This window comes from Globicephala melas, chromosome 11 (genome assembly GCF_963455315.2).
Source record: "Globicephala melas chromosome 11, mGloMel1.2, whole genome shotgun sequence".
NCBI lineage: Eukaryota > Metazoa > Chordata > Mammalia > Artiodactyla > Delphinidae > Globicephala > Globicephala melas.
The window spans coordinates 26,811,689-26,836,977 of NC_083324.2; the positions used below are offsets into that span (position 1 = coordinate 26,811,689).

Consider the following 25,289-nt stretch of genomic DNA (forward strand, 5'->3'; position numbering starts at 1 on the left):
TTAAAGCATTTCTCCCAGCAGGTTAGCCTCTATTGACCTGTGACCCAGATGATAGTATCTACCCCTTAATGGGACCCATCCTTAGATTTTTGCTTACTTTCCCTTCAGTCATCAAGCCTCTCTCAACTTTTTTTTCATACTCATTATCTTCCTCCAGAATATTAGCTACTCAAAAGACCCATATGTTTTAGGGTAGCCCAAGTTAAAGGAATTTACTATTTTCAATTGTTTAAAAACAAACTTGTTAATATGAAAATACCGTGATGTCAGTCATTCCTATGTACAAGCTGTTAAAAGCTTCCTGGTCTAAAGCCAATTAAATATAACCAAGACAATCAACCCAGAAAATTATTTTGAGAAAGTAAAGATATAATGGTAACAGCATATACCAGTGTAAGCCAAATTAGAGAATTGGGCTAATTAGAGGAATTATCTACCTAATATCTCATATGGAAACAGCTATACTGGTATTTTTTTTTCTTTTATTTGCTGGCATGTCACTGTATCCCAGAATCAATGCAAAAGACTCAATCCTTCCCTTTGTCCACGTAAACACCAGCATAAACCATTTCAATCTATACCACATCTAGCTCCTACTTCTATTAAAAGAAATTGTATACACAAGAAATGTGATTACCCTTGTGAACAGTTGGTTTTCAGAATTCAAGTTAAATATTTATTGTAAAATACAGTGTTCCGTTCTTATCATCTTTTTTAACTAATAAGGTGGTTTTCTGAGACCAATTCCTGTAAGTAGTAGTATTTATCATTCCAAAACCGTTTGTTTTGTTGCCTGGAGTAAAAGAAAATGTTTTTATGTGGCTCGATTCTATTATTTTAGTCTTATGATTATCCTTTAATTCCATCTTAACCCACTTCATTTCACTTTAGCAAGGATTATTATATGATAAAGAGTAATGATGAAGAGCAGCTTTTGCAAACAAAAAACCATTTTCTAAGTCTCTGAAAATACTGTCTAAAACAAGATAGGGATCAATTAAATAAATACTGATAAGTAACTATTCTATTTTTCAAGGATCTATTTCTGGATTATGTGATTTTTTTCTTTTTCTCTTCCATTTTTATTGAGATATAATTGACATACAGCACCATATGCGTTTAAGGTGTATGGTAAAATGATCACCACAATAATTTTAGTGAACATCCATCATCTCCATTTATATATAGATATAAAAGAAAAAGATGGTTTTCCTTGTGATGAGAACTCTTAGGATTTACTCTCTTAACTTTCACATATAGTATAAAGCAATGTTAATTATCTTTATCATGGTATACATTACATTCCTAGTACTTACTTATCTTAAAACTGTAAATTTGTACCTTTTGACCACCTTCATCCAATTTCTCCTCCTCCCATCCCCTGCCTCTGGTAACCACAAATCTGATCTTTTCTTTAAATGAGTTTGTTGTTTGTTGTGAGGTATAATTGACTATAACACTATGTTAGTTTCTGGTGCACAATATTTCTATATTTCTCAATATTTCAATATTTCTATACATTACAACCACCTGTATCTATGACTCTGTTTCTCTTTTGTTACATTTGTACATTTGTTCTTTAGATTCCACAAATTTGTGGATTCATACAATATTTGCCTTTCTCTGACTTATTTCACTTAGTGCAGTACCCTCTAGGTCCACCTATGTTGTAGCAAATGGCAAGATTTCATTCTTTTTTTATGGCTAAGATTCCATTGTATATATACACCGTATTTTCTTTATTCATCTATTGATGGGCACTTAGGTTGCTTCCATATCTTGGCTATTGTAAGTAATGCTGCAATGAATATATAATCTTTCCGAATTAGTGTTTTTTGTTTTCTTCAGATAAATACCTAGGAGTAGAATTGCTGGATGGTATGGTAGTCCTATTTTTAATTTTCTGAAGAACTTCCATACTGTTTTCCACAGTGGCTGCACCAATTTACATCCCCACTAACAGTGCACAAGGGTTCTCTTTGCTCCACATCTTCGCCAATCCTTGTTATTTGTTATCTTTTTGATAATAGCCATTCTGACAGGTTTTGTTTTGTTTGTTTGTTTGTTTTTTCAGTACGCGGGCTTCTCACTGCTGTGGCCTCTCCCGTTGCGGAGCACGGGCTCCGGATGCGCAGGCCCAGCGGCCATGGCTCACGGGCCCATCGCTCCGCGGCATGTGGGATCTTCCCGGACCGGCGCACGAACCGGCGTACCCTGCATCGGCGGGCGGACTCTCAACCACTGCGCCGCCAGGGAAGCCCCATTCTGACAGGTTTGACGTTGTGGTTTTGATTTGCATTTCTCCGAAAATTAGTGATGTTGAGCAGCTTTTCATGTGCCTGTTGCCCATCTGTATGGCTTCTTTGGAAAAATGTCTTGTCAGGTCCTCTGCCCATTTTTTAATTTTTTTTTTTTTTTTAATGTCGAATTGTATTTGTTCTCTGTATATTTGGATACTAACCCCTTATCAGACATAACATGTGCAAATGTCTTCTGTTCTGTAGGTGGCCTTTTCATTTTGTTAATAGTTTCCTTCTCTGTGCAGAATCTTTTCGTTTGATGTAGTCCCATTTATTTTGGATTTTTTTTCCCCTTGCCTGAGGAGACATACCCCCCAAAAGATTGCTAAGGTCGATGTCAAAGTGCACACTGCCTATGTTTTCTTCTAGGAGTTTTATGGTTTCATTTACATTAAGTCTTTAATCCATTTTTAGTTTATTTTTGGATATTGTGTGAGAAAGTTCGGCTATTTGATTTTTTAATGTTGTTTTTCCTTCCAGTTATGCATGTCCAATTTCTAGTCAGCTCATTTATTATAAGTCCATCTCCCACCAGTTGAAAAAAAGTTTAAACCTAAAATCTGTTGAAAAATACTTTCCTTATAATATTGAATTTAATTTTCTTGTCATTCTGAGGGAAATGAGTACTACTATCCCTCATTTTACAGATGAGGAAACTGAGTCTGAGTCACTGAATAATTTTCTCAGAATAACTCTGCTATTAAGTAGCAAAGGCAGAACTGCCTGTGTCGAGAGCCCAAGCATTTAACTTGACGTTAGGCATACCGTAAGGTTCAAATTTACCCTTTTTGGTGTTTGTGAGTTATTCTTAAATTAAAAAAATATATATTGATTGGATGAGATGATTACATCTAGATAATATGAAATTTATTGTGAGATTTAAAAATATATAATTTGGCCAAACTATCCTCTAGTAACAAACTGAGAAAAACATTAAGATGGGCATTAAACTCAGTTTTATCTGATTGAAACATGTTATATGAGTGACATAAAGAAGGAAGTGATTGTTTTTCACCAAAGTGTCTATTGATTGCCAACAAGTCAGCTATTCCTTCTTACTTGCAGCTTTTTACACAATCACAGCAAACGATTCAGGGAAGAATGAGATTTAGAAATAATCAAGGTCCAGATTATAAAACCCTGGTTTAGTGTCTCAGTCATTTCTATTTCCTCTAGGTTTTGCTGGGATTTAAAAAATTCCATGTTATAACTTCTACTTTCATGATATGGTCTCCAGATGGCTGACTAAAATTTATTCTATCACCTTAAGGTTATTCAAGTTTCCTACAAAGCAGAACTGGAGGTAGAGGCAAACATGCAAGCACCTAAAATAGCTTGTGTGAGCGTATAAATACTTATGTGTATCAGAATCTATGGTAGATTTGTATTTTAAAAAAGAAGAATATGGGGCTTCCCTGGTGGCGCAGTGGTTGAGAATCCACCTGCCGATGCAAGGGACACGGGTTCGTGCCCTGGTCCGGGAAGATCCCACATGCCGCAGAGCGGCTGGGCCCGTGAGCCATGGCCACTGAGCCTGTGCGTCCGGAGCCTGTGCTCCACAACGGGAGAGGCCACAACAGTGAGAGGCCCGCGTACTGCAAAAAAAATAAAATAAAATAAAATAAAAAGAAGAATATGGATGTCAACAAAAAGTAGGCAAATGTTCAGAGCCTTTGGATATGTTCTGGGGTTCTTTTCTTCCTTCATCAACATTTGCATCTAGGAAAGCCACAACTCCTGGTTTAGATGCTGAAGGAGTTTGGGTTGGCATATCTTATCTTCAGCAGTAGCAAAGAGTTATAATATCTCCCAGGACACTGAATTGACTTTCAGCTAAGGTAAAAAATACCTTTGAAGACATACATTTTAAAAGTCAGTAATGGCCATGTTTTGAAAAAAAAGATTATAAAAGTATTTCCAGTAAAATTTAAGTCTCTTTGATTGAACGCTTATGGGTGTATTAAGAAGAGTGTTAGATTTATCTAAGCAACGTCATATTTAATACTGATATCATAGGTTTATATGATTAACACAAGGTAGATACTGAGTTTATGTTTTAATGAGTATAAATGGAAAAAAACCCCACAAAACTCAAAAAGATTTGTAAAAATACAAAACTAAACAAAAATGTACTACAGTGATTGAGAAATTCCAAATGGTTCTAAAGAGTTCATGATCACTCTTCTACCAGTGCATAATGTGATGATACTTAAATGCCTTATCTTGCTTGAAAAATATCTAATTAGTAAATGGCTTTGTCTTGCCTTCAAAAGCACCTCCTCCACAAATCACCACATGCTCCCTAGCTAACAATTCATTTCTTTGTGTCCTAAATATGAACCCTCCCCCCCCACAATTTGGCCAAATGGATTATAATTTTAACTCTTTTTTTTCCTCCTCAATTCCCCCTTTCCTACCCACACACCATCTGCATAACACTCTGTACCTTACTTGGTCCTTTGTCCTATCACTATGGCTTTGCAAGTCACCCTTTCCACTTATAATAGCTTCCCTTTTCACCATCCAGTTATATGGCTCCTTTCTTTAAAATTTAACTCTCTTTTGAGAAATATATGATTTTCTTCCATTCCCAGTTGCTTCATTCAAGCAAGCTTTTAGCAGTTTACTAACTTGAATTGGTTGATATGTTGCCTTGAAATAAGTGTTGTTAATCTTTTTCACATACTTGTATCTCCCAAAGGAGATTTTAGACTCTTTAAGAGAATGTCTTCTAAAAATTCCACCTACCCCAAGCACCTAGAACAATGTTCACTCGTAAAAAGGTGCTAGATAAAGGTTAATTTACTGATTGATTGGCCTACTATATTTCACATCCCAGGGAAACCAAGAAAACATAATTTGAACATCTTTTACTTCTTTAGAAAAAATTTAAAAGTGAGAACTGCCAAAATATAACACTTTCCATGTTGCTGGATTACTTATTTTAAATTGATACAGAATGCATGATGACCACAAAAGTTTTGTCCTTGAGGTGAGTATGGTGGTGAAGTCAAGTATGAGCCATGTATATATTACTTAATTAAAAAAATTTAAACAGGATTTTGGAATTAATGTGGAGCTAGTTGTTTTAAATTCATTTTTAGGTCTCAAACAGACTAGCTAGAAAACTTCCTTTGAGTATCAAAGCCTACAGTAAAACTCATGGTAAATTTTAAAATACATAAAGACAGATGTGATATACACTTTAAATTCGTACTACACTTTAACAATAACTCCCACGAGTATCTACGAATAATTAGAGCACTGAAAATACATAAATGTAGGAGATGGGGCGAGGAAAAGCCAAGAGAGCTCTCTAGATAGCCTAAGATCAAAGGGTAAAAGGTGTTGGTTTGTTTTCAATCCATCTGCCTGTCGCTGATAAGATTCAGCACGCTGGCCAGCTCCCCCGTGAGCTGGGTTTTTTGGCTTAAGTGAAAGGAGCAGGGAGAAGGAAAGCACCATCTGCTGCTTTGAATTAATAGATAACGGAGAAGCAGGAAGGAAGACTGCGCGACAGAGTAAACGCATTAGATGTTGATGCACTCAGTTCTTAGGGTATCTTTGTCTGATCTTGGGGTCCCCAATCCTCCACCCAGATCTTCCAGCGAGCCATAATGGAGGAAGGGCTCAGCAACCAGAAACCCTTCTGTTTCTACGGTAGGCTCACCTCAGCATAAAGTATCACCAGTTCTTGGAATTGAAGAAGGCAGAGTAAACAGGGGCGGGGGGGTTTCTACTTAAATAGTTGAGCTGCATGGTCGATACGCCAATCCGCTCAGAATTGCATTCACCTGTATCTTAATGAGGGTGGGCGTATGGAAATCGCTGGCGTCAGAGTTTACACAGGTGGGACAAATAGGCTGCGCAGCCCCACTGCCCCCGTGTCCCAAGTGTGAAGAAAGCTGGGGATAGGAAATAGCCTCTTTCTTTCGCGTATAAGATCTCGCCGACTTCCTCTTAGTGAGACCTCTGAATTAAGAGTCTCCAACAGCCTACTCTTCGATGACAAAAAGTCATCACTGGTTTGTCTATTTCCTCCTCCCGCAAGAACTTTTTGTCCGCGGGAGGGGGAGAGAGGTCAGGCCAGGAGAGCTGGGCATCAAGGAGGAAATTATCCACAAAGGGGTGGGAGTGAGGAGAGCGGGAAAGCATTAGGGTCAGTACGGAAGCTCTGAGACTTTGGGGGATGCTCTGCGCTCTCCCCGCTCCAGCCCTCTGCAGCCACCCTTACGCCGCGGACAGGGGAGAGTTAAGCCAATAAACACGTAAGCGCCGCTCCCTCCCCAATCGGCAAGATGCCTCTTCGGCTCTAGGCTGCACCGACAGCTTGCAACACTCGGCATCTTTTCTGGAGGCGCCTCCTTCAGCGGCTGCAGATGGCATCCGGCTCCGGGCTCGGGGCTCGCAACTGACTCTCCCCCTTGCCCACCTCGGGTCCACGGACGCAACCCTCCCTCCCCCTCCTCCCCTCGTGCTTCTGAGTCTGAGCCCAGCTCTCGAACGCCGGGCGGAGGAAGCAGTCGCGGCGGCCGAGGCTGAGCAGCAGCGCGCTCGCTCCCTGATTTGGGGAGAAGCGGCCATCCGGGAGAGCCAACCCCCAGCTGCCTCCAGCGCCCCCCACCTTTTGCACCCCAAGCCAGGGGCTCCAGGGACCCCCCTCCCCAGGCGCCACCATGCTGGACCCTTCATCCAGCGAAGAGGAATCGGACGAGATCTTGGAGGAGGAGAGCGGCAAGGATGTGCTCGGCTCGGCCGCGTCCGGCGCGCGGCTGTCTCCCAGCCGCACCAGCGAAGGCACGGGCGGCGGCGCCGGGCTGGGGGGCGGCGGCGGCGCCGGGGCCGGAGCTGGCGCCGGCGGCGGCGGGAGCAGCGGCGCGAGCAGCGGCGGCGGGGCCGGGGGGCTGCAGCCCAGCAGCCGCGCCGGTGGCGGCCGGCCCTCCAGCCCCAGCCCGTCGGTCGCGAGCGAGAAGGAGAAGGAGGAGTTGGAACGGCTGCAGAAAGAGGAGGAGGAGAGGAAGAAGAGGCTGCAGCTCTACGTGTTCGTGATGCGCTGCATCGCCTACCCCTTCAACGCCAAGCAGCCCACCGATATGGCTCGCCGGCAGCAGAAGGTAGGTGCGCCTGGGAGGCCCAGCGAGTACGCCGGGATGTCGCCAGGCGGGCGGGGCGCACAATGGGAGCTGGCGGCGCAGCTGGCGAGGAGGAGCTGGAGGCAGAGGAGACCGCGCCCGGGGAAAGGGGTTACGAGGCCCCCTCTCCGCGGCTGGGCCTGGCCCAACCCAGCCCGGAGCGCGCCAGGAGCTGCTGGGCCCGGCAGGGAGCCTGGAGCGTAGCATCCAGTGCCCGGTCTCCCTGTCGGGGAGCGAGGCGGGCAAGTCCCGCTTTCTGGCCCGGGAGGCTCGGGGAGTGATTTGCAGCCCGCGGCGCCCAGAGAGGCCTGGCTTGCTTGCAGGGCTCCCAGCACTCTCCGGCGCCGGGCGGCTGCGCTCAACTCCCGGCCCGCCCTCCTGGGCGTGCGCTGGGCGGGCGGGGGCACCCGGCAGAGAGGGGGGGCTCCGGTGCGGAGCGAGTAGAGCGCCTCCGAGCCGCTCTCAGGCTAACGCGGGCAGAGAGCAACCGCAGGGGCAGGCGGGAGGAAGCGAGCCCAGAAGGCGAAGCTTCCCGTGATGCTGCGAAGGGCACCCTCCTCCTCCCTCCGCCTGGGTCAGCTGATCACCTATTAGGGTCGCCTCGGGGGTCCTTGGACATCGCTTCACTCTGGCTGGGCTTCCCTCCAATCTCCCTTCCCCTTGCTCACTGACCCCAGAGCAGGGGCACGCCCCTTCTGCCTTCCCCCCTCTGACCCCCTTCTTTTCCCAAGGTGACTTCGCCGCCACCTTCTGGTTCTGCGAGGCCCTCCAAGCCCTGGCGCTGCTAGCTTGATAAAGTGCAGCTGGAAAAAGCCTCGCAGTTATAAGCATCAAAAGCTTTTTGTGTCTGAGGCTGGCAAAGCTGAGGCGGCTCTGGGCTGCCTTTGATGTGTAAAACGTGTCTATTTCTATCACCTGTTCTCCAGCCAGAGAAAGGAGGGGTTAGTTAATGCAGGTCGAGGGCGTCGGCCCAGAAGAGAAGGGGTCAGGTACCCAGCTGCAGTGAGTGAATGAAGAAAGCATCCCGTTCTGTCTGTTTTAGATGAATCTGCAGCAGCTGGACTAAGAAAAACCAGTGAAGCCCCTAGAGGGGCGGTGTGAGGGGTGATTAAAGCCAGCTGTAAACCCATCGAGGTTAGGAGACCAATTTCTTAAAATAGTGAATTTCTCGGTTGCTGCCATTTGAGACTGAATTACGTGCTGCCTGTAGTAGACTGCTGGGTTTTCCCATATTTATCTACCCTTATCTTCAGTTAGCACAGATTTCTCTGTTTGCTTTGCTTGTATACGTACACACACCACCCAGAGCTGATGATTTATTTCGGCTGTCACAAGCTTGGGTATCAGTTTTATTAGAAATAAAACTCATTTCCTGGTTGAGAAAGAGCAGGTGGGCTACACACTGCACTCTCAAACCCCCATCAGTGGTCCCTTGCTTTTTCAACGAGGATTTTGAACTACAGTAGAGCAAAAGTATTCTCTGAACAGTACAAGTTTTTGGATATTCTTTTAAGGTTGGGTTTGGGTCCACAGGGCCTGATATTTCAAGTTTCAGGTTGGAATTATTTTGGTAATTGTGTCTTTATAGCAGGGGCAATTCCGTCTCCAAAATCTATCCCATTATTAACAGCACCCGCTAAAGATGTCCTGTTCTTTCGGCAATGAAAACTGTTGTCACTTAAAAGTTAAAAAACAAACTTCCCTTTATCAGTCAAAAGGCTCTATAGCTCTGTCCTTCCAATAGAGGCTGAAATCCCAGCACCACAATGGGGAAAGAAATCCATTCTCATGAAGACCCATTTCTTCTAAACAGAACCTTCAGCCACCTGAGAAAGATTGTCATGAGGCTAGTTTTTCTGATCTGATTTGGTATGTTTTACCTGGATCCATTCAAAGCTGTGGTTTTGAGGGGCAAGTGAGTTCTGTTTTTACACATGACCTTAATATCAGACGGACTCCAGGACAGATTGATAACACTGGCATTTGGTCAAACTATTTTTAGTTGTTGCAGCATAAATACATATCCCGGCAAAGCTGCCTCACAGCTGTTGTCTATACTGGGAAGCTGAATATCTATCTCTTTATTACAACAGAAAACAAGTTCTCCCCATTACTATATCTTTAAGTGTTTTGTGCCTTTCTGGAAAAAGCTGTTCTGCTATTTTTCTCCAAGTAGAAAGCTTGAACTTTGAGTCTTGGAGAAATAAAAACTAGTTGTAAATGTGAGTTTGTAGTAGAATAGAAATGGATGAACTAGAAAAAGAGGAAAAATGATGTAGAGAAAGGGAATAGAGTGGCATGGGGTCGGGTAGAGAAAGAACTGCCTATGAAAAAGAATTGCTGAACTGCGGAAAAGGTCATATTGTCAAATCCTTATGCTGTATTCCTTAAAGTTACACAGTGTTCTATGTCAATTACATCTCCATAAAGCTGGGGGGGAAAAGGTCATACTGTACAGAGTTTAATAGACTTTATGAAACCAAATAGTCTATGTCATTAACACTGGCTGCCATTTTTCAAGTACCTACTATGTGCAAGGCACCTACCTTAGGTCATTTAAAAAAAATAGACTTTAGTTTTTCAGGAGTTTTAGATTTACTGAAAAATTGAGAAGAGTGTACAGAGAGTTTCCATACAACCCAGACGCAGTTTTCCCCTATAATTATCTTACAGCAGTATGGTACGTGTGTTAAAATTAAAGAACCAATAGCGATACATTATTGTTAACTAAAATCTACAGTTTGTTTAAATTTCCTTAGTTTTTTACCTAACTTGCTATTTCTGTTCTTAGATCATTTTAAGTTCTCTTCATATTTTAGGAATTACATCCTCATTTTTAGAAAAGAAAGCTGAGACTCAGAGAGGTTTTGTAATTTGCCTAAAGCACTGTGTAGACAGGTGAAAGAGTGGGAGTTTACGCATGGAGTTCTCTCATCCTATCTTTTTAATATACAACACTGGCCAGGAATATTCTAAATGAAAAATAGAAGAGATAGCATGTCTCGTGTACTTGTTTACTCAGGATTATTTCTATTTGAGTTGAGAAAGACCTGCCCCTCCCCCTTTGGGCACCTATCAAGTAGTCAACATGGGCAAAATAATCGTTTTAAGCACTAACTTCATAAAGAGTATGAAGGAGAGAAATGGGCTGTTAGCTGGTAAATCTCAACAGCAGACTGTTGTCAGTCTTTCTGTGCGGTTTGAGCTGGGGGGAAAAAAAGTATTTTAGCTCAGAACACTTGGGAAGTAGAGGAAAAAGGTGCTGTTGCTGGATCATTCTAATAGTTAATTACTCCAGTTTTACTTTTACTGGGAAAGAGAATGCCTAGACTTTCTAACACTCTTCCCACTTAAAAGAGGGGACTCGAAACAGACTATGTGAAAACATACCGTTACCTAACAAAGTTTGTGTGCCCGAGGCACAGTGAGGCCAAATAAATGGAAATGTAGGAATTTGGAGCAGAGAAAGGTTTATTGCAGAGCCAAGCAAGAAGAACAGGATGGCTTATGCTCAAAAATCCCGAAATCCCTGATGGTTTGGAGGGAGGTTTTTATAGGCAGAATTTGGGGTGAGGGCTGCAGGGTGTGTGACTTTCTTCTGGTTGGTTGGTGGTGATGTAACAGGGCGGTGCTCCCGGAATCTTGTGCTCAGCCAGAAGTTGCCCTCCTCCACCTGGGTGTGGGCCTTAGTTCTGCAAAAGAGCTCCAGGGTAGTGTTACAAATTCCTTGAGGAGGAACTAGGACCCTGACCCAAGGCTGCATTTTTGTTTCTTGCCTGCTCCCGCCTTGTCTCTGCATCCCATCCCTTCCCTGATTAGCAACTGAACCTGCCCTTTGGAACTCAGGGAAGGTCATAGAGGTTAAGTGAAGCCTATTTCCTACAAACAAGAAAAGGGGGACACAGAAAGCATTTGTACCTGGGAGCCGCACAGGGTTTTGCTGGGTTTCAATATTTTATCATTTGTAGGTATATTTTCCTTGTACTACTGTGAATCTAAATATAACATGGAGGTGATGATAATTTATGACCGCAACAAAAACCTAGTCATCAGGCTCTCACCATGTATGTTTCAGCAGCTGATAAATGACAATTTGAAAAACAGTTCTGAACTTGTTTTTTCTTCTTTTGTCAGAATGCTAGAGTGAATACCTAGAAGTTGGCATGGCAGAGCTACACCATATGTTTCTAAGTTATGTAGTAATGGTGATGAGTGGCTACCTCATGTGAACTAGCTACTTATAGGTGTTCCTGAGGGAATGTAAAAGCAGGCACTGTAAAGAATTCTGTGTAATTGACATGACTAGTTTTTTTGCCTTTTTTTTTTTTTTTTTTTTTTTTAGTTAGCTAGGAACTATTCATAACGCCTGGGTCACAGAGGTCCAAAATGAATATTATGTGTGCATATGCAGGTGTGTATACATGTGTGTCTGTATGTATGTGAGGAGAGAAAGGGGCAATCCTAAAGTTGTCAGTTCTATATGAATTCTTCATTCAAGAGAACTGTTGACTAGGCCAAATGTGTTGTAAGTTCAAGTTACTCATTTCCATGTGATTCAGCTTATATTTTGCCCTAAAATTATGGCTAACATTGAGTCACTGTTAGCCAGAGAAATTCCTTCTTTATTCATTAACTTCTTTGACTTTGTTGTTCACTTATGACTCAAAAACCCATAACTTTCGTAAAATTTAAGACCTAGTGCTAGGGAACTATATATGTGTGTGAGTGTGTGTATTTTAAATCAATAATGGTGATTCATGCTTTCAGATGTGCTTTGAGGCACTTGGGTTAGCTCCACTATTCAAAGTTCTGAAGGGTTGTTTGTCAGGGCAACATACAATTTGCATTAAAAAAATAAAATATTCTCACATTTTGAGAAAACTAAATGACTGTTCAACCCAGGATTCCTTCAAAAAGAATTGTATGTTTTTCTCTGCTTCAGGGAAAGAATTGAATTCTTTCAATATGCTTTTTGGCATTTCCTCCCCAATCTTCTTGATGCAATGGGCAGGAACTGTTATGCACTGGTACAAGTAGAGACATTTTGAAGATGCAGGTCACCAAAAAAGTAATAAGAGAAGTTTTTGCCTCATTACACACTTGGAATAGCCTTTTGCGTCCCTAAAACTGGACTGAAGAACAAAGGAAATTAAATCTTTCATTCCTAAAAAGTTGTACTGTGTAAAGTGGTAAATGTCAAATGATTCCAAGGTCTTTTTCTGGCAAAAGCAAGTTTAATACACAACCATAGGCCATCACATTGAAATATAACCAGTATTTGGGGCCCGGTGTCTATACAACTTAAGTGGGAATGATCAGGAGAGTTCTACTAACGTAAAGCTAAGTTCTAAAAAAGACCAGTTCTCTCTCTGGCTTCGTGGCAGAACCAGAAGATAGCTTTGAGATATGCTTCTGAACTGTCAGCTTATGTTCTAGTTTGGAAGATACCAAATAAATTGAGAATAAGATAGTGTTTAATTGTAAGATGCTGATTACAAATACTAAAGTAGGGGAGGGGGACAGAGAGTATGTATGCGCACGCGCGCGCACACACACACACACACACACGCACACAGGATTGGATATAATAGTAGGGAAAATCTTCATGGGGGAAGTAGAGTAGGGTTAGTGATGCCGAAAAGTCAGCCTCTGTGCACTGGTGCCAAATCGAATCTCAGAGACAGACTTTTGGGTGAAGTAGAAAAGAATAGCTTTATTGCTTTGCCAGGCAAAGGGGGACACAGTGGGCTCGTGCCCTACGAAACTGTGGGTCCCAACCGGGGGGGAATTTGGTGAGGAGCTTTATAGCAATGGTTGGGGGGGTGGTGGTGGCGTGTTGTTGATAAGGATCAGGGTGTGTGTAGGGCCTGTATTCCTTTAATCTGGCCTCAGGTCTTCTCTCTGGAATGAAGAATGCTTCATCAAGTAGATAACATCTTCCATTTGCTGGGGGGTTCTAGTTCTGCAGAAGAGTTCAAAGATACTGTTATGTGTACCTCTTGAGTCAGAACCAGGACCCTGTCCCAAGGCTGCACTATTGTTTCTTGGCTGCCCCTCCCTTGTCTCTGCATCCCCTCCCTTCCCTTATTAGCAACTGTTTGAACCTGACCTTTGGAAATCAGGGAAGATCATGGAGGCTGAAGCCTATTCCCTTCAAACCAGAAATGGGGGCCACAGAAAGGCTTCCATGCCCAGGAACCCCACAGCATCCTGCTCAATTTCGCTAGGTCTTAAAAAATTTGTATGATTTGTGTAAGCATAAAGAAAGGCCAGTATTCCCATTTGGAGAAGAGCATGATGTAGCAGGAATGTGGAAAGGAGTCATTGTTTCTGGGACTAATAGTCCCATTCTTTTGGTTGCAAGTGACAGAAACCCAACCGAAGTGGCTACATCATTAGGAAAATAAGGGGGAAGGGAAAGGTTTACTGGTACTTGTAATTGAAAAATCCAGTGCAAGGTGATTGACTGCCGGCATGGCTGGATCTAGGAGTTCAAATGACTTCCTTGACAGAATAAAGAAAGCTGGCTGATGAGGAGAAAGGTTATGTATTGAAACTTGTGTTTGAGCTCAAACTCTACCATTAATAAACCACTGATGTGGGAAAGTCATTGTCTGTCTCTGGTGTAATTTCTTCATCTGCCTTATGAAGAGGGGATAGGGAAGCCTCAAATAATCTCTACTTTCACCTCTGCATGTAATAGTTGATATTTCTTTCTGGGAAATGAGGTTACTAATTATCGACTTATAATTTCATTCAAACTTGTAGTTGGTATGTTTTCACATTGCAAAGTAAGGCTTTGTCTTCAAAGAATCTGACATAAAGTTCACTATGTCTACCTTTTTAGATGAGGAGGTGAGATCTTAAAAGATGATAAGGCTACAGAAATACACAAGAGACTCAGCCTATGGGATGAAACTGACACAATATATATTTTGTTTTGTCTAAAATGTATTTTTCAAATTTTTGAATTCTCAGTATTTAAAGCTTTCAAGTTATTTCATGTAAAATTTATATTTCTGGCTTCTCTTATAATTGGAAGATGTAGCAAAGCTGAGGCTGAGTTTTTATGAGTCTGCAAGAAGAAATAGAAATAAGACTACCAGCCATCACTTAAATAATGGAATGTTAATCACTTTTAACTAAAATTATGTTTGTTCTAAAGGAACATCATATGTATATGGTTGTTAGGACACCAGCTTTCTGGTTCTTGCCAACACTGTCTCTTCTTGCCATTGCTGCTCAGATATTGATGGTCTGACCCTGGCCTCTGTAATGCATCCAAGAAAAAGATGTAGAATTTGGAACTCTGTGTTCCCTGTCTCTGGCAAGAGTTTCTCTGTTGGGATCAGATTTATAGTTTCTGCAGAATTGGAAGGCTGTCACAATTACCTTATTATGTTTTCTTTTGTAAGTCCAAGCATATAACAGAATTACTTCTCTGTTGTTAGCAGGTAAAGAAAAGGGCATAAAGTCAGTCAATGACTCAAAGTCTGGTCATTGCTTTGGACATGCGATGGGTAGTGAAGGACGGTGGTTAAAAGCATAAACTCTGAAACTTGAATGCCTAGGTTTGCTTTCTTGGATGTACCCCAAACTGGCTCTGTGATTTGGGGCACCTTACTTAAACTCTCTGTGGCTCAGTTTACTCATCAGTAAAGTGGGGATAGTAATGGTAGCTCCATCATTGAGTTCCTGTGAAAATTCAGTGAGATAATACAGTAGAGCTCTTAGAACAATGCCTGGCCTGTGGTAAGTGGTATGTAAGTGTTTGTTCTTGTTATTGCTAAGTTGATATGTGCAATTTTGTGTTATTTTTGTTTGTGAAAGGGCTGTATGTGAAGTTCTGACCAGAGTAAGCCTTACTGATATCATCATCCTGATCATCATTATTGACATATAAGCCAACCCAGAAGGCAATGGTTACCATGATAGCATTGTCTACAGAATAGATGGGGTTGAGGGTACAATACATCCCTATTTCTCTTTTGTTGAGACACTTCATTAACTCTGCAGGCCATCAGTCTCTGGTTCAAATCCCTGGTCAGTTTTGTGACCTAGTAGCAATAATGGTATTGTTGCATTTTTGTCCACCAAATGCCCCCATGCTATTTCAAACTACAATACCTTTTTTCATGCTCTTCCTTCTGTTAGAACATCTTTCTCACTTGTCTTCACTTGATTTGCTCTTGTTTGTTTCTTAATTAACTCAGGTGTTACCTCCTTCGAGAAACCTTACCTAAATCTTTATGTTGGGCTAAATGCTACCTTAATTCCCTCGTCTATCACTCCTTTTCCTCCTATACATTATATTTAAATTACCTTTTCTGTGAGTGCCTCTTTCCCACTAGACTGTAGGAATCCCAAAGACAGGGACCACATTTTATTCCTCTTTGATTCCCCATCTCCTGAAACAGTGCCTGGAACATAGTAGGTGCTTGTAGACATTGACTGTTGAAATTCTGCGCTGATGCTTTATTTCCTAGGAAGTTTCTATGGAGAGGACATGAAGGGCTCTTAAATACAGTCTGCCTCTCTCATGGAGACACAACTCACATACTTTTACAAAAGCTTCTTAGTGGAAACCATGGAGGGTAATCCAGTTACCCCATGGTTTCAAAATAATTCATGTTGCAGAAACATACCATCAGTCACCTCCCAGTCTGGTTTATTTATACCAACAACTGACAAATTTCTAGATCCGTTATAGAGGAAAGCTTCTTTCAAAGACCATAAGCAATGATGAATTTCTTGCAGTGGCTGACTCTCAGTTGAACTTGAATCACCGTAGTGCATGTTTAAGTGACCAAACTTTAAGCCAAGGTGAGAACTGAATCTCCATATTGGGCATATGTTTTATTTGACTTAATTCTTTCTGAAGAAAACAAACTAATGAGCAGTCAACAGCACTAACGAAAGTTAGGCTGTTGAAAATATTAGCAATCTCAATAATGCCAAAGTTATGTAATAGAATCTAAGTTCTATGTATTTAGACATAAGTAAATATGCTTCTTTTCTCTACTTTTATTCTCTTATGGGATTTTGGCACTGTTTTCTCTCTCACTGTAAGCTGTTTAAAGTCCCTTCAGAGTGTAGTTAGAATATAAGTAAATAATGACTGTAGTGCTATCGCATATTGGATGTGGTAATAAGAATATAAGATGGGGGTGAAATATCTGTAAAGAAAAACTGCTTAGGTATGGATTTTTCTGATGCCTTTCACTAGTCAAAGGGAAAATTATCTTTGCTAAGCCATTCCTTTCATTTTAACAAGGAGAGCAAACATTTGAGAAGTTTGAAAAATAAATTGAATTATCAAACCCCTAAGTGTTCCAAGCTTCCGGCTACCCTTCTAAAATTGAGAGACATGGAATAAACTGATAATATATTGATGTCCTCTAGAGCCTATGGGAGGAAAATGCAACCTGTCCATGTGGTGGTTTTCAGGACCACTTCATGCAGTAGGAAAGTTTTGAGATACTTTGCAGTTAACTTCTTTTTTTAATCCCTAAGTTTTTGGGGAGTACATGCTAAGTTTCAAACCCTCCAGGGGCTGTAGTGCTTTCAGAAAGACAATGAGATTTTGGAGAATATGCACAGTGGTACAGAGAAGATACTGTGCCACTTAAGAAAGCACAGGGAAAACACTGAAAATTCTTGCAAATAATTATGCCTTCTGGTGCCCATGCAGGGGAACAGCCTTTTGGTGTGGATGGTAGGCATAGAGTTGTTTAAGCAAATGAGTTAAAATATATCTTGAACATCTCCTTTGGCGATTTTTCTGACAAGTACAGCAACTGTTGCCTATAAGGCAGCGTGTCACAACATACTGTGTTCAAAACAGTTCTTGGGGGCTCTTCCATATTCAATTTTTGTTTGTTATACATCATCAGACGACATTGTTTTGAACCACTTCTACATACAAGAAACTCACTAAATCCTGTAGGCAAAATATGGAAAAACATTTTAGACAGCTTTCCTGATCTCTAAGAACCTATCAGTCTGCTTGAGAAGTTGAGGTACATCAACACTGAACAGAGAGCTCATAGTGTAAGGCAGGATGTGGTAAGCGTCTGAATCTTAAATATTTTTTCAGGTCTTCATCTTTGGCTCACTTTTATGGGTGGATTATGTCCCCCCAAAATCCATATGTTGAAGTCCTAACCCCCAGTACCTTAGAATAGGGACTTATTTGGAAATAAGGTCTTTGCAGATGTAATTAGTTAAGATGAGGTCATTAGGGTGGACCCTAATCCATTATAACTTGTGTCCTTATTGAGAGGGGAAATTTGGACATAGAGACAAGGACACAGGGAGAACAGCATGTGAAAAGGAAGGCAGAAATTGGGGTGATTCTTCTACAGGGGAGGAACACCAAAGATGGCCAGAAGCTAGGGGACAGATATGGAGTATATTCTTCCTTACAGCCCTCAGAAGGAGCCGACCCTGCCAACAGCTGTAAGACAATAAATTTCTGTTGTTTAAGCCACCTAGTTTGTGGTACTTTATTACAGCAGCCCTAGCAAACTAGTGTAGCCCTCTTCTCATCTCTGTCCCGTCTCTCAGCAACCTCACCACTGATGATGGCTTTGGCTACTGACATCTCTACATTCTCAAGTCCGGGGCTCCAGGACAGGCCTCTCACCAGACCTCAAATCCGTACATCAGTGCTGCTGAAGGGGTGGTCTCAGACTGCTGCAATCAGTGAATGTTTGGCCATGGGTCCACAACGAGATAAGGAACTTGCACTAGAATGTAAATCAACTCACTGCTTTCTTCCAGAAAGTCTTGCTGCAGAAAAGTGTCAGCTAAATTGAACTGATTGATAATAGAGTTGATGTACTTTCCAGTACTAGCATTTTATCTTGGTGCAGACCAATAACGAGCAGGTCACAGATGGCACAGGTCTACACATGACACCTGGAAGAGCGTTGGCCTCCATCACATCTCCCCTAGGATGTCCTCAGACCACTCAACAGTGGAATTTCTCACTAAGACTCGTTCCCTCGAACTCAACGAAGATAAATGTATTGTCTTACAGTTCTGGTGCTCCTATATAACCAAGCTATTCAAGGTTGAAGTGCACAACTCAACTTCAGATATTCACTGTTGGTCATCGCGTCCTTGCCACCAAAGGATACACACATCCTGTTGATGTTCCTCCTGATGAAGTTTTCATCTCTTTCTCCTCTTCATCACTGGTGCCCTGCTTTAGGCCCTCGTGATTGCTTGCATGGACTTTTGCAATAACCTTTTAACTGTTCTCTCTGCTTGCTTTCTTGCCCTCATTCCATCCGTCTACCATAGTGATCATTCTGAAGCACCAGTCCAGTCATGACCTCTCCCTGCTCAGAATGCTTCTGCAGCTTTCTGTTGCCTACACAGGATAAACTCTAAACTCATTTGCACGGCATAACTGGGTCCTTCCTCCCCAGCCAGCTTCAACTCCTGCAATTCTGCACACACCCTTGGCTTCAGCCTGTGTTAAGCCCTTAACATCCCTGCATTATCATATGCTCTTTTGTGCCACAGTGTCTTTGCACATGCTCTTCCTCCAGCTTGAAAAGCCCTTCCCATCTTGCCCGTCACACTCATAGGCAGACAGTGGCACCTAGGCATTAAAAAGAACAGGAACGCATAGTGACTATTTATTGGATGTTTACTCTGTATACTCACTGTTCTATAAGTTTATAAGCGTTATCTCATTTATTCCTGATAAGATATGTACTAATCCTCTTAACCCTACAGATGAGGAAACCAAGAGGCAAAGTAGTTAAGGAACTTGTACTAGGTCACACATTTAGTAAGAGGTAGAGGTGGGTTGGAGTCCAGGCGGTTTGACTGTAGCTGGTACTGTTAACCTTGTGCTGTTTTAATTATATTATGGCATTGGGCACATCTTACTTCAATGTACACCTGTTTCTCCTGGCTCTACGGAGATGATCATTTAGTATTCTCCAGTGTCCGGTAGATGGTGCACCGTAATAGGTGCTCAGTAAATAGTTCATGCATGAATTTATGCCAGTTGAATTCATGATTATTTAAAGTAATAAACATTCCCTACCATTTATAGCAAGTTCACTGAGATAACCTCATTTCTTCTTTAAAACAAGCTTTTTGCATACGTGGAGTATGTATTCTAACTCCCTGTTTTGGAGTGGGAGTGGGGTCCAGAGATGTCCTGCTGGCTGCACAGGGCCATAGAACACCAACCTGGGCCTCCTTAACACATCTAGGGCCCTCCCACCACGGAGCTGGTCTTGGAGTCACAGGGACACTGAAGACTTTTGAAAGTCATAGTGACTCACGTTTTTAGAAAGTCTCATATCAAATATATTCAAATGTACCTCACTTCCAACAGCCACTTATCTTTTTTATTATGAAAAAATAAAAGGATTTTTTTCAGTCTTGCTTTTGAAACTATTTGTCTATATGACTTGGTTAATAAATGACTATGATTTCTCAGGAATCATAATATCTTCATAGGAACCTTGGCAAACTGAAAAAAAAACCAGCCTCACCAATTGTTGTTAATTGTAGTGATATTTTAGGAGCTCTAAATTTAACAATGAATAAAGTTGACATACGTTTGGAAGTCATTTAAATAAACATTTATTAATTTTGGTTTTCCAGTTTTAGTTGTACATTTTGGAGACAGTACATTTCATTTGAGATCTCAGACTTTTTTTAGGCCCCTGGAAAATTTCGAGATTCTGGTCACTGTGCCTCAATTGCTTAACAGATAAAATAGGCTTTGACCAGCCTTGATGGAGGAAGTGACATTTGAATTAAGCCTCAAACTAACTGAGATCAAAGGATGGGGAGGTGATGTATTTTGGGAGGAATGAAAGGTACTTGCATATATTCAGAGATGAGATAATGCAAAGCAAGTCTGAGGACGTCTGAACAAATAGGATTGTGTGAGATTCCAATATTGGAGATAAAAAGAAATAAGAACAAAGGTTTTGTTCATGACTGTGGAGGAACACCACCAGTGTGAAGGAGTGGGGCGGGGTCGGGGGTACTTTATCCTGTAGGCCATGGAGAACCACTGAAAATCTGAGCACAGCAAAGCCGTGACCACTAAATGGTTTTAAGGAGATTCATCTAAGCGTAGTGTGTGGAGAGTGTGGAGGAGGGAGGGGTGTAAATGTCTTCACAGTGTGAGGAAAGGTCTTGTATTAGGCTTGAATGTTTTATCCAACACAGATCATCTTTATATTTTTGTGGGGAAATGTGTAGAAAATCTCAGAAAATTATTGCCTATGTATAGAAGCGTCTTCAATCACTAGTTCAAAGGCATTCCATTAGAACAACTGTTGACCCTTCTCTGCAGTTTATTAGAGTAATTTTTATGTATTTGTCATAATGCTTGGGGTATGAGTGTTCATTTCTCTTCTTACAAATCTTAAAAAAGCAAAACAAGGTGCCTGCCCTTTAAATTATATTGAATTTCAGTGACCAGTATCTGATACCTTCCTGTGCAGGTGCAGAAACACTCCTGCATAACATTGGGGAGGACATAATGACTCTTGAACAAAGATCATAGAGCTGGACCTGGTGTCATTTCAGAAAGCGTACATGGGATTCCACTGCGCAGTCCAGTTGACCTAAAGGATTCACATGGAGCTTAATCTGGCCGCAAGAGGGCCTGAGCCCCATAATAACCCCAGGTTTATATCAAGCCTACAGGAGGGCAATGGAGGGGGCCTGGCTTGTGGTACAGCTATGGGATCTGGAGAGAACGTTTCTAAGAGTGCCAACCGGACTAGGGGAGATTCTTGAACTTGTCCCTACCACCCTATGATTCTATTCCCCAAACTGACCCCAGTTTGCACAGGCTTCTGTGGTGCTGGGGGTGGGTGGGTAGGGTACATTCACACTCGCCGCCCTTCCTCAGTTCTCAAGTGGAAAGATTCTGCTATTAGTGGTAAGATTCCAGAAAAGATATTGGACTATATTTATTAGTGGTCAGAGTCCCTTACATTGAAAGGGAAGCACAAGGTTCCCAGTCGTCTTTTTTTTCTTCCTGCACATTGTTGGGTACTATCCTCTTTTCTACCTTTCACATGTTAATAGAGGTGGTAAAATTGGATGTAGGCCTAGGGGTAAAGAAGGGTTATGTGCTCCGGCCAAGTCTTCCAGGTTCTAATAATAAAGAGGGATTTGATTTTCCATTTTTCAGTGTCATCCGTGTGCATCATTCTCCTGAGAAGATGGGTGATTTTGGTCTAAGATAAGATTCAGGTATTCCTGGGTCAACAGGTTATGACAACATCTTAGAGCTTCAGGACACTACATTAATTACCGGAGGATCACAGTCGGCTTCCTGGAGGAGGGTGCACTGCAGCTGAGGAATACGTAGTATTTGAATACGGGGAGGCAGGAGAATAGGTATTCTAGGGAGAGCATGAGCAAAGACACAGAAGCCACACAAAGCTAGAACAAAGAGCACATACGAGGCATAAGATTAGAAACGGAGGTTGGGACCAGGCAGTGGTAAACACTGAATCCTAGTAGGCGTGTTGTTCTTTATTTGATAGGCAGTCGGGAGCCTTTGAAAATGACCTGTACCCCTGAGTAGCTCCCATGGAAGTACCACTAAACTGAGGCCTAGGGCCCATCGCAGATAATGCAGACATCTGAGCGATTGCCAAACGGTGGGGGGTGGGGGGGGGTGGGGGGGGTTGGGGGAGTGATTGGCCTTGATCTTGTCTAGATGTGATATGTTTTCCTATAAGGCAGCTGAAGCTTCAAATTTTCCAAAGAATATGTCGACACAAGCAGAATGTCTTATTTGCAAAGGACACAATTTGCTCCAGCATTTTTCCATGGCCAGGTTAGAAACTACTTCCTATGAGCTTTGACAATGACCCTACATTACCTGCCAGCTTTCTTTTCTATTTGCCTGGCAATGGAGAGAAGAAAAGGATTTCTTTCTCCTATCTACTCGCCTCAGACAGCCTAGGTACTTCTGTGTGTTATGATTCAGCATTATAGACCTTCAGAGTAAACAGACACAGGTTAAGATTTGTACGTGTTTTAATTAATCAGAAGCACATTTCCCCTACCCCACCGAAGCAGCAGTTCTAAACAATTGTGAGTCTGTTGTTTGATCCAACGAGCTTTTTTTTTCGTATTTCTATGTGCTGAGACCTCAAATCTGTCTTTTAGTCAATATTCAATTAGGATTTGAGTTGGAAGGCTCTGCTGAGCTCTTTACAGGAGGGCAAAACATAGTAGTCACTTACTCTCACCTCTGTGTGCAGAAAACCATCCATTTTCACTAAAGAAAGAAATGTAGGTCTGCTGCAGCATAAGTTAAATATTATGCTAAATTAAGTGTCTGTTTACTTTTTATGACCTGGCAATAAACAACCATGTTCGAAAAGACTTGATGGAAAAGCATACCAAATTTAACATTCTGCATATTGTATACACCAAAATTTAGGGTGATTTATGATCCAGAACATTTTCCTCTTCTCCACTTACAGTAAGAACTCTGTGTGTTTCTGGCTTGTGTACTCTTCCAAATGCTTTTATATAAGGATTTCTCTAATCACTCTCCTCTGGCATAATCTTTGTTTCTGGCAAAATCTATTACTCAATATTATCTGTCATTGAGCTATGGTTTGGGAACAAAAACAATTCACTCCTAGGATTTACAGTAAAAATCTTAACAGAGATTTTTTACAAATATGATAGCAACAAAGATATTTAGAGAATGCAGTAATTTATTTTGATTTTAGCTACACCAAATTTATCTGCCTACTTAAAATGCCAGATCCTTGGGGACAACAGCAATGTGAGACATTTATATTAATTTGGGTGAAAATTTACACTTGTTCCATGACCCCAAACTCATTTAAGCAAAACATATCATTAAAGTGATATGGATAATCCCCCAAATTATCCAGTGAATTTTAATCAGTATGATAAGACAATTGAGATGATTCAAATGAAACTTTCAATTGTACCTTGTAAATACCAGAAATTGTTATTTTTAGTGGACAGTATTGGTTACCTACTTGTTATTCATGCCCTGATGCCAAACAGAATTATAGTTTTTTCAGGTAACTATTTTTCCCCATCCCTAGCTTCAGGAATAGATGGAGATTTGTCCAAGGCAATCAGCACACGACACTGTACTAAAAATGCAATTGGTTCATGGGTGACCACGTGACCTAAATTGATCCAGTGAGACTAAATGTAAGGACTTGTATTTCATGCTTGGGAGAAAAGTTTTACTTCTCCTCTCCTGATGGACACACCAAGGAAACATGTGCTGTCACTGCTACTGGCAACCATTTTAGAACCATGATAAATGGGATTGTTTCCTTAATTTCTCTTTCTGATCTTTTGTTGTTAGTGTATAGAAATGCAACAGATTTCTGTGTATTAATTTTCTATCCTGCAACTTTACCAAAGTCATTGATGAGCTCTAGTAGTTTTCTGGTAGCATCTTTGGGAGTTTCTTGGTAGAGGAGTGTCATGTCATCTGCAAGCAGTGATAATTTTACTTCTTCTTTTCCAATTTGTATTCCTTTTATTTCTTTTTCTTCTCTGATTGCCATGGCTAGGACTTCCAAAACTATGTTGAATAAAAGTGGCGAGACTGGACATCCTTGTCCTGTTCCTGATCTTAAAGGAAATGCTTTCGGCTTTTTACTGTTGAGTATGATGTTAGCTGTGGGTTTTTCATACATGGACTTTATTATGTTGAGGTATATTCCCTCTGTGCCCGCTTTCTGGAGAGTTTTCATCATAAATGGATGTTGAATTTTATCAAAAGCTTTCTCTGTATCTACTGAGATGATCATATGGTTTTTATTTTTCAATTTGATAATGTGATGTATCACATTGATTGATTTGCAGATATTGGAAAATCCTCACATCCCTGGGATAAATCCCACTTGATCATGGTGTATGATCCTTTTAAGGTATTGTTGGATTCAGTTTGCTAGTATTCTGTTGAAGATTTTTGCATCTATGTTCAGAGGTAATATTGGCCTGTAATTTTCTTTTTTTGTGGTATCTTTGGTTTTAGTATCAGGGTGACATTAGCCTCATAGAATGAGTTCAGAAGTGTTCCTTTCTCTGTAATTTTTGGAAGAGTTTGAGAAGGATAGGTGTTAACTCTTCTCTAAATGTTTGGTAGAATTTGCCTGTGAAGCCATCTGGTCCTGGACTTTTGTTTGTTGGGAGTTTTTAAATCACAGAATCAATTTCAGTACTTTTTTGTTCGTTTGTTTTTTGTTTTGCGGTATGTGGGCCTCTCACTGTTGTGGCCTCTCCCGTTGCGGAGCAGAGGCTCCGGATGCGCAGGCTCAGCGGCCAGGGCTCACGGGCCTAGCTGCTCCGCGGCATGTGGGATCTTCCCGGACCAGGGCACGAACCCGTGTCCCCTGCATCGGCAGGCGGACTCTCAACCACTGCGCCATCAGGGAAGCCCAATTTCAGTACTTTTAATTGGTCTGTTCATATTTTCTATTTCTTCCTGGTTCAGTCTTGGGAGAGTGTACCTTTCTAGAAATTAGTCCATTTCTTCTAGGTTGTCCATTTTATCGGCATAGAGTTGCTGTGGTAGTCTCTGATGATCCTTCGTATTTCTGTGGTGTTGGTTGTAACTTCTTTTTCATTTCTGATTTTATTGATTTGGGTCCTCTCCCTTTTTTTCTTGATGAGTTTGGCTAAAGGCTGGTGGTAATGTAAATTGGTACAACCACTATGGAGAGTAGTATGGAGGTTCCTTAAAAAACTAAAAATGGAGGTACCGTATGATCCTGAAATCCCACTGCTGGGCATATATCTGGAGAAAACTATAATTTGAAATGATACATGCACCTCAGTGTTCATA

General features: G+C 41.6%; 1 protein-coding gene across 20 annotated transcripts in view; it reads left to right on the forward strand.

The window, feature by feature from the left end:
• Positions 1–25,289, forward strand: part of CADPS (calcium dependent secretion activator) — an 804,342-nt gene that overhangs the window by 311,017 nt on the left and 468,036 nt on the right. For 5 of the 20 annotated variants that reach the window (XM_060307904.1, XM_060307906.1, XM_060307905.1 and 2 more), the window contains exon 1: positions 6,583–7,414. In XM_060307904.1, coding sequence (XP_060163887.1) covers positions 6,977–7,414 — 438 coding nt within the window. In that variant the 5' untranslated portion in view covers positions 6,583–6,976. Of the gene's footprint in view, positions 1–2,074; positions 2,273–6,581; positions 7,415–25,289 lie in introns of those variants that run through there. The other 15 variants (XM_060307908.1, XM_060307910.1, XM_030867623.2 and 12 more) reach the window with 7 other exon arrangements.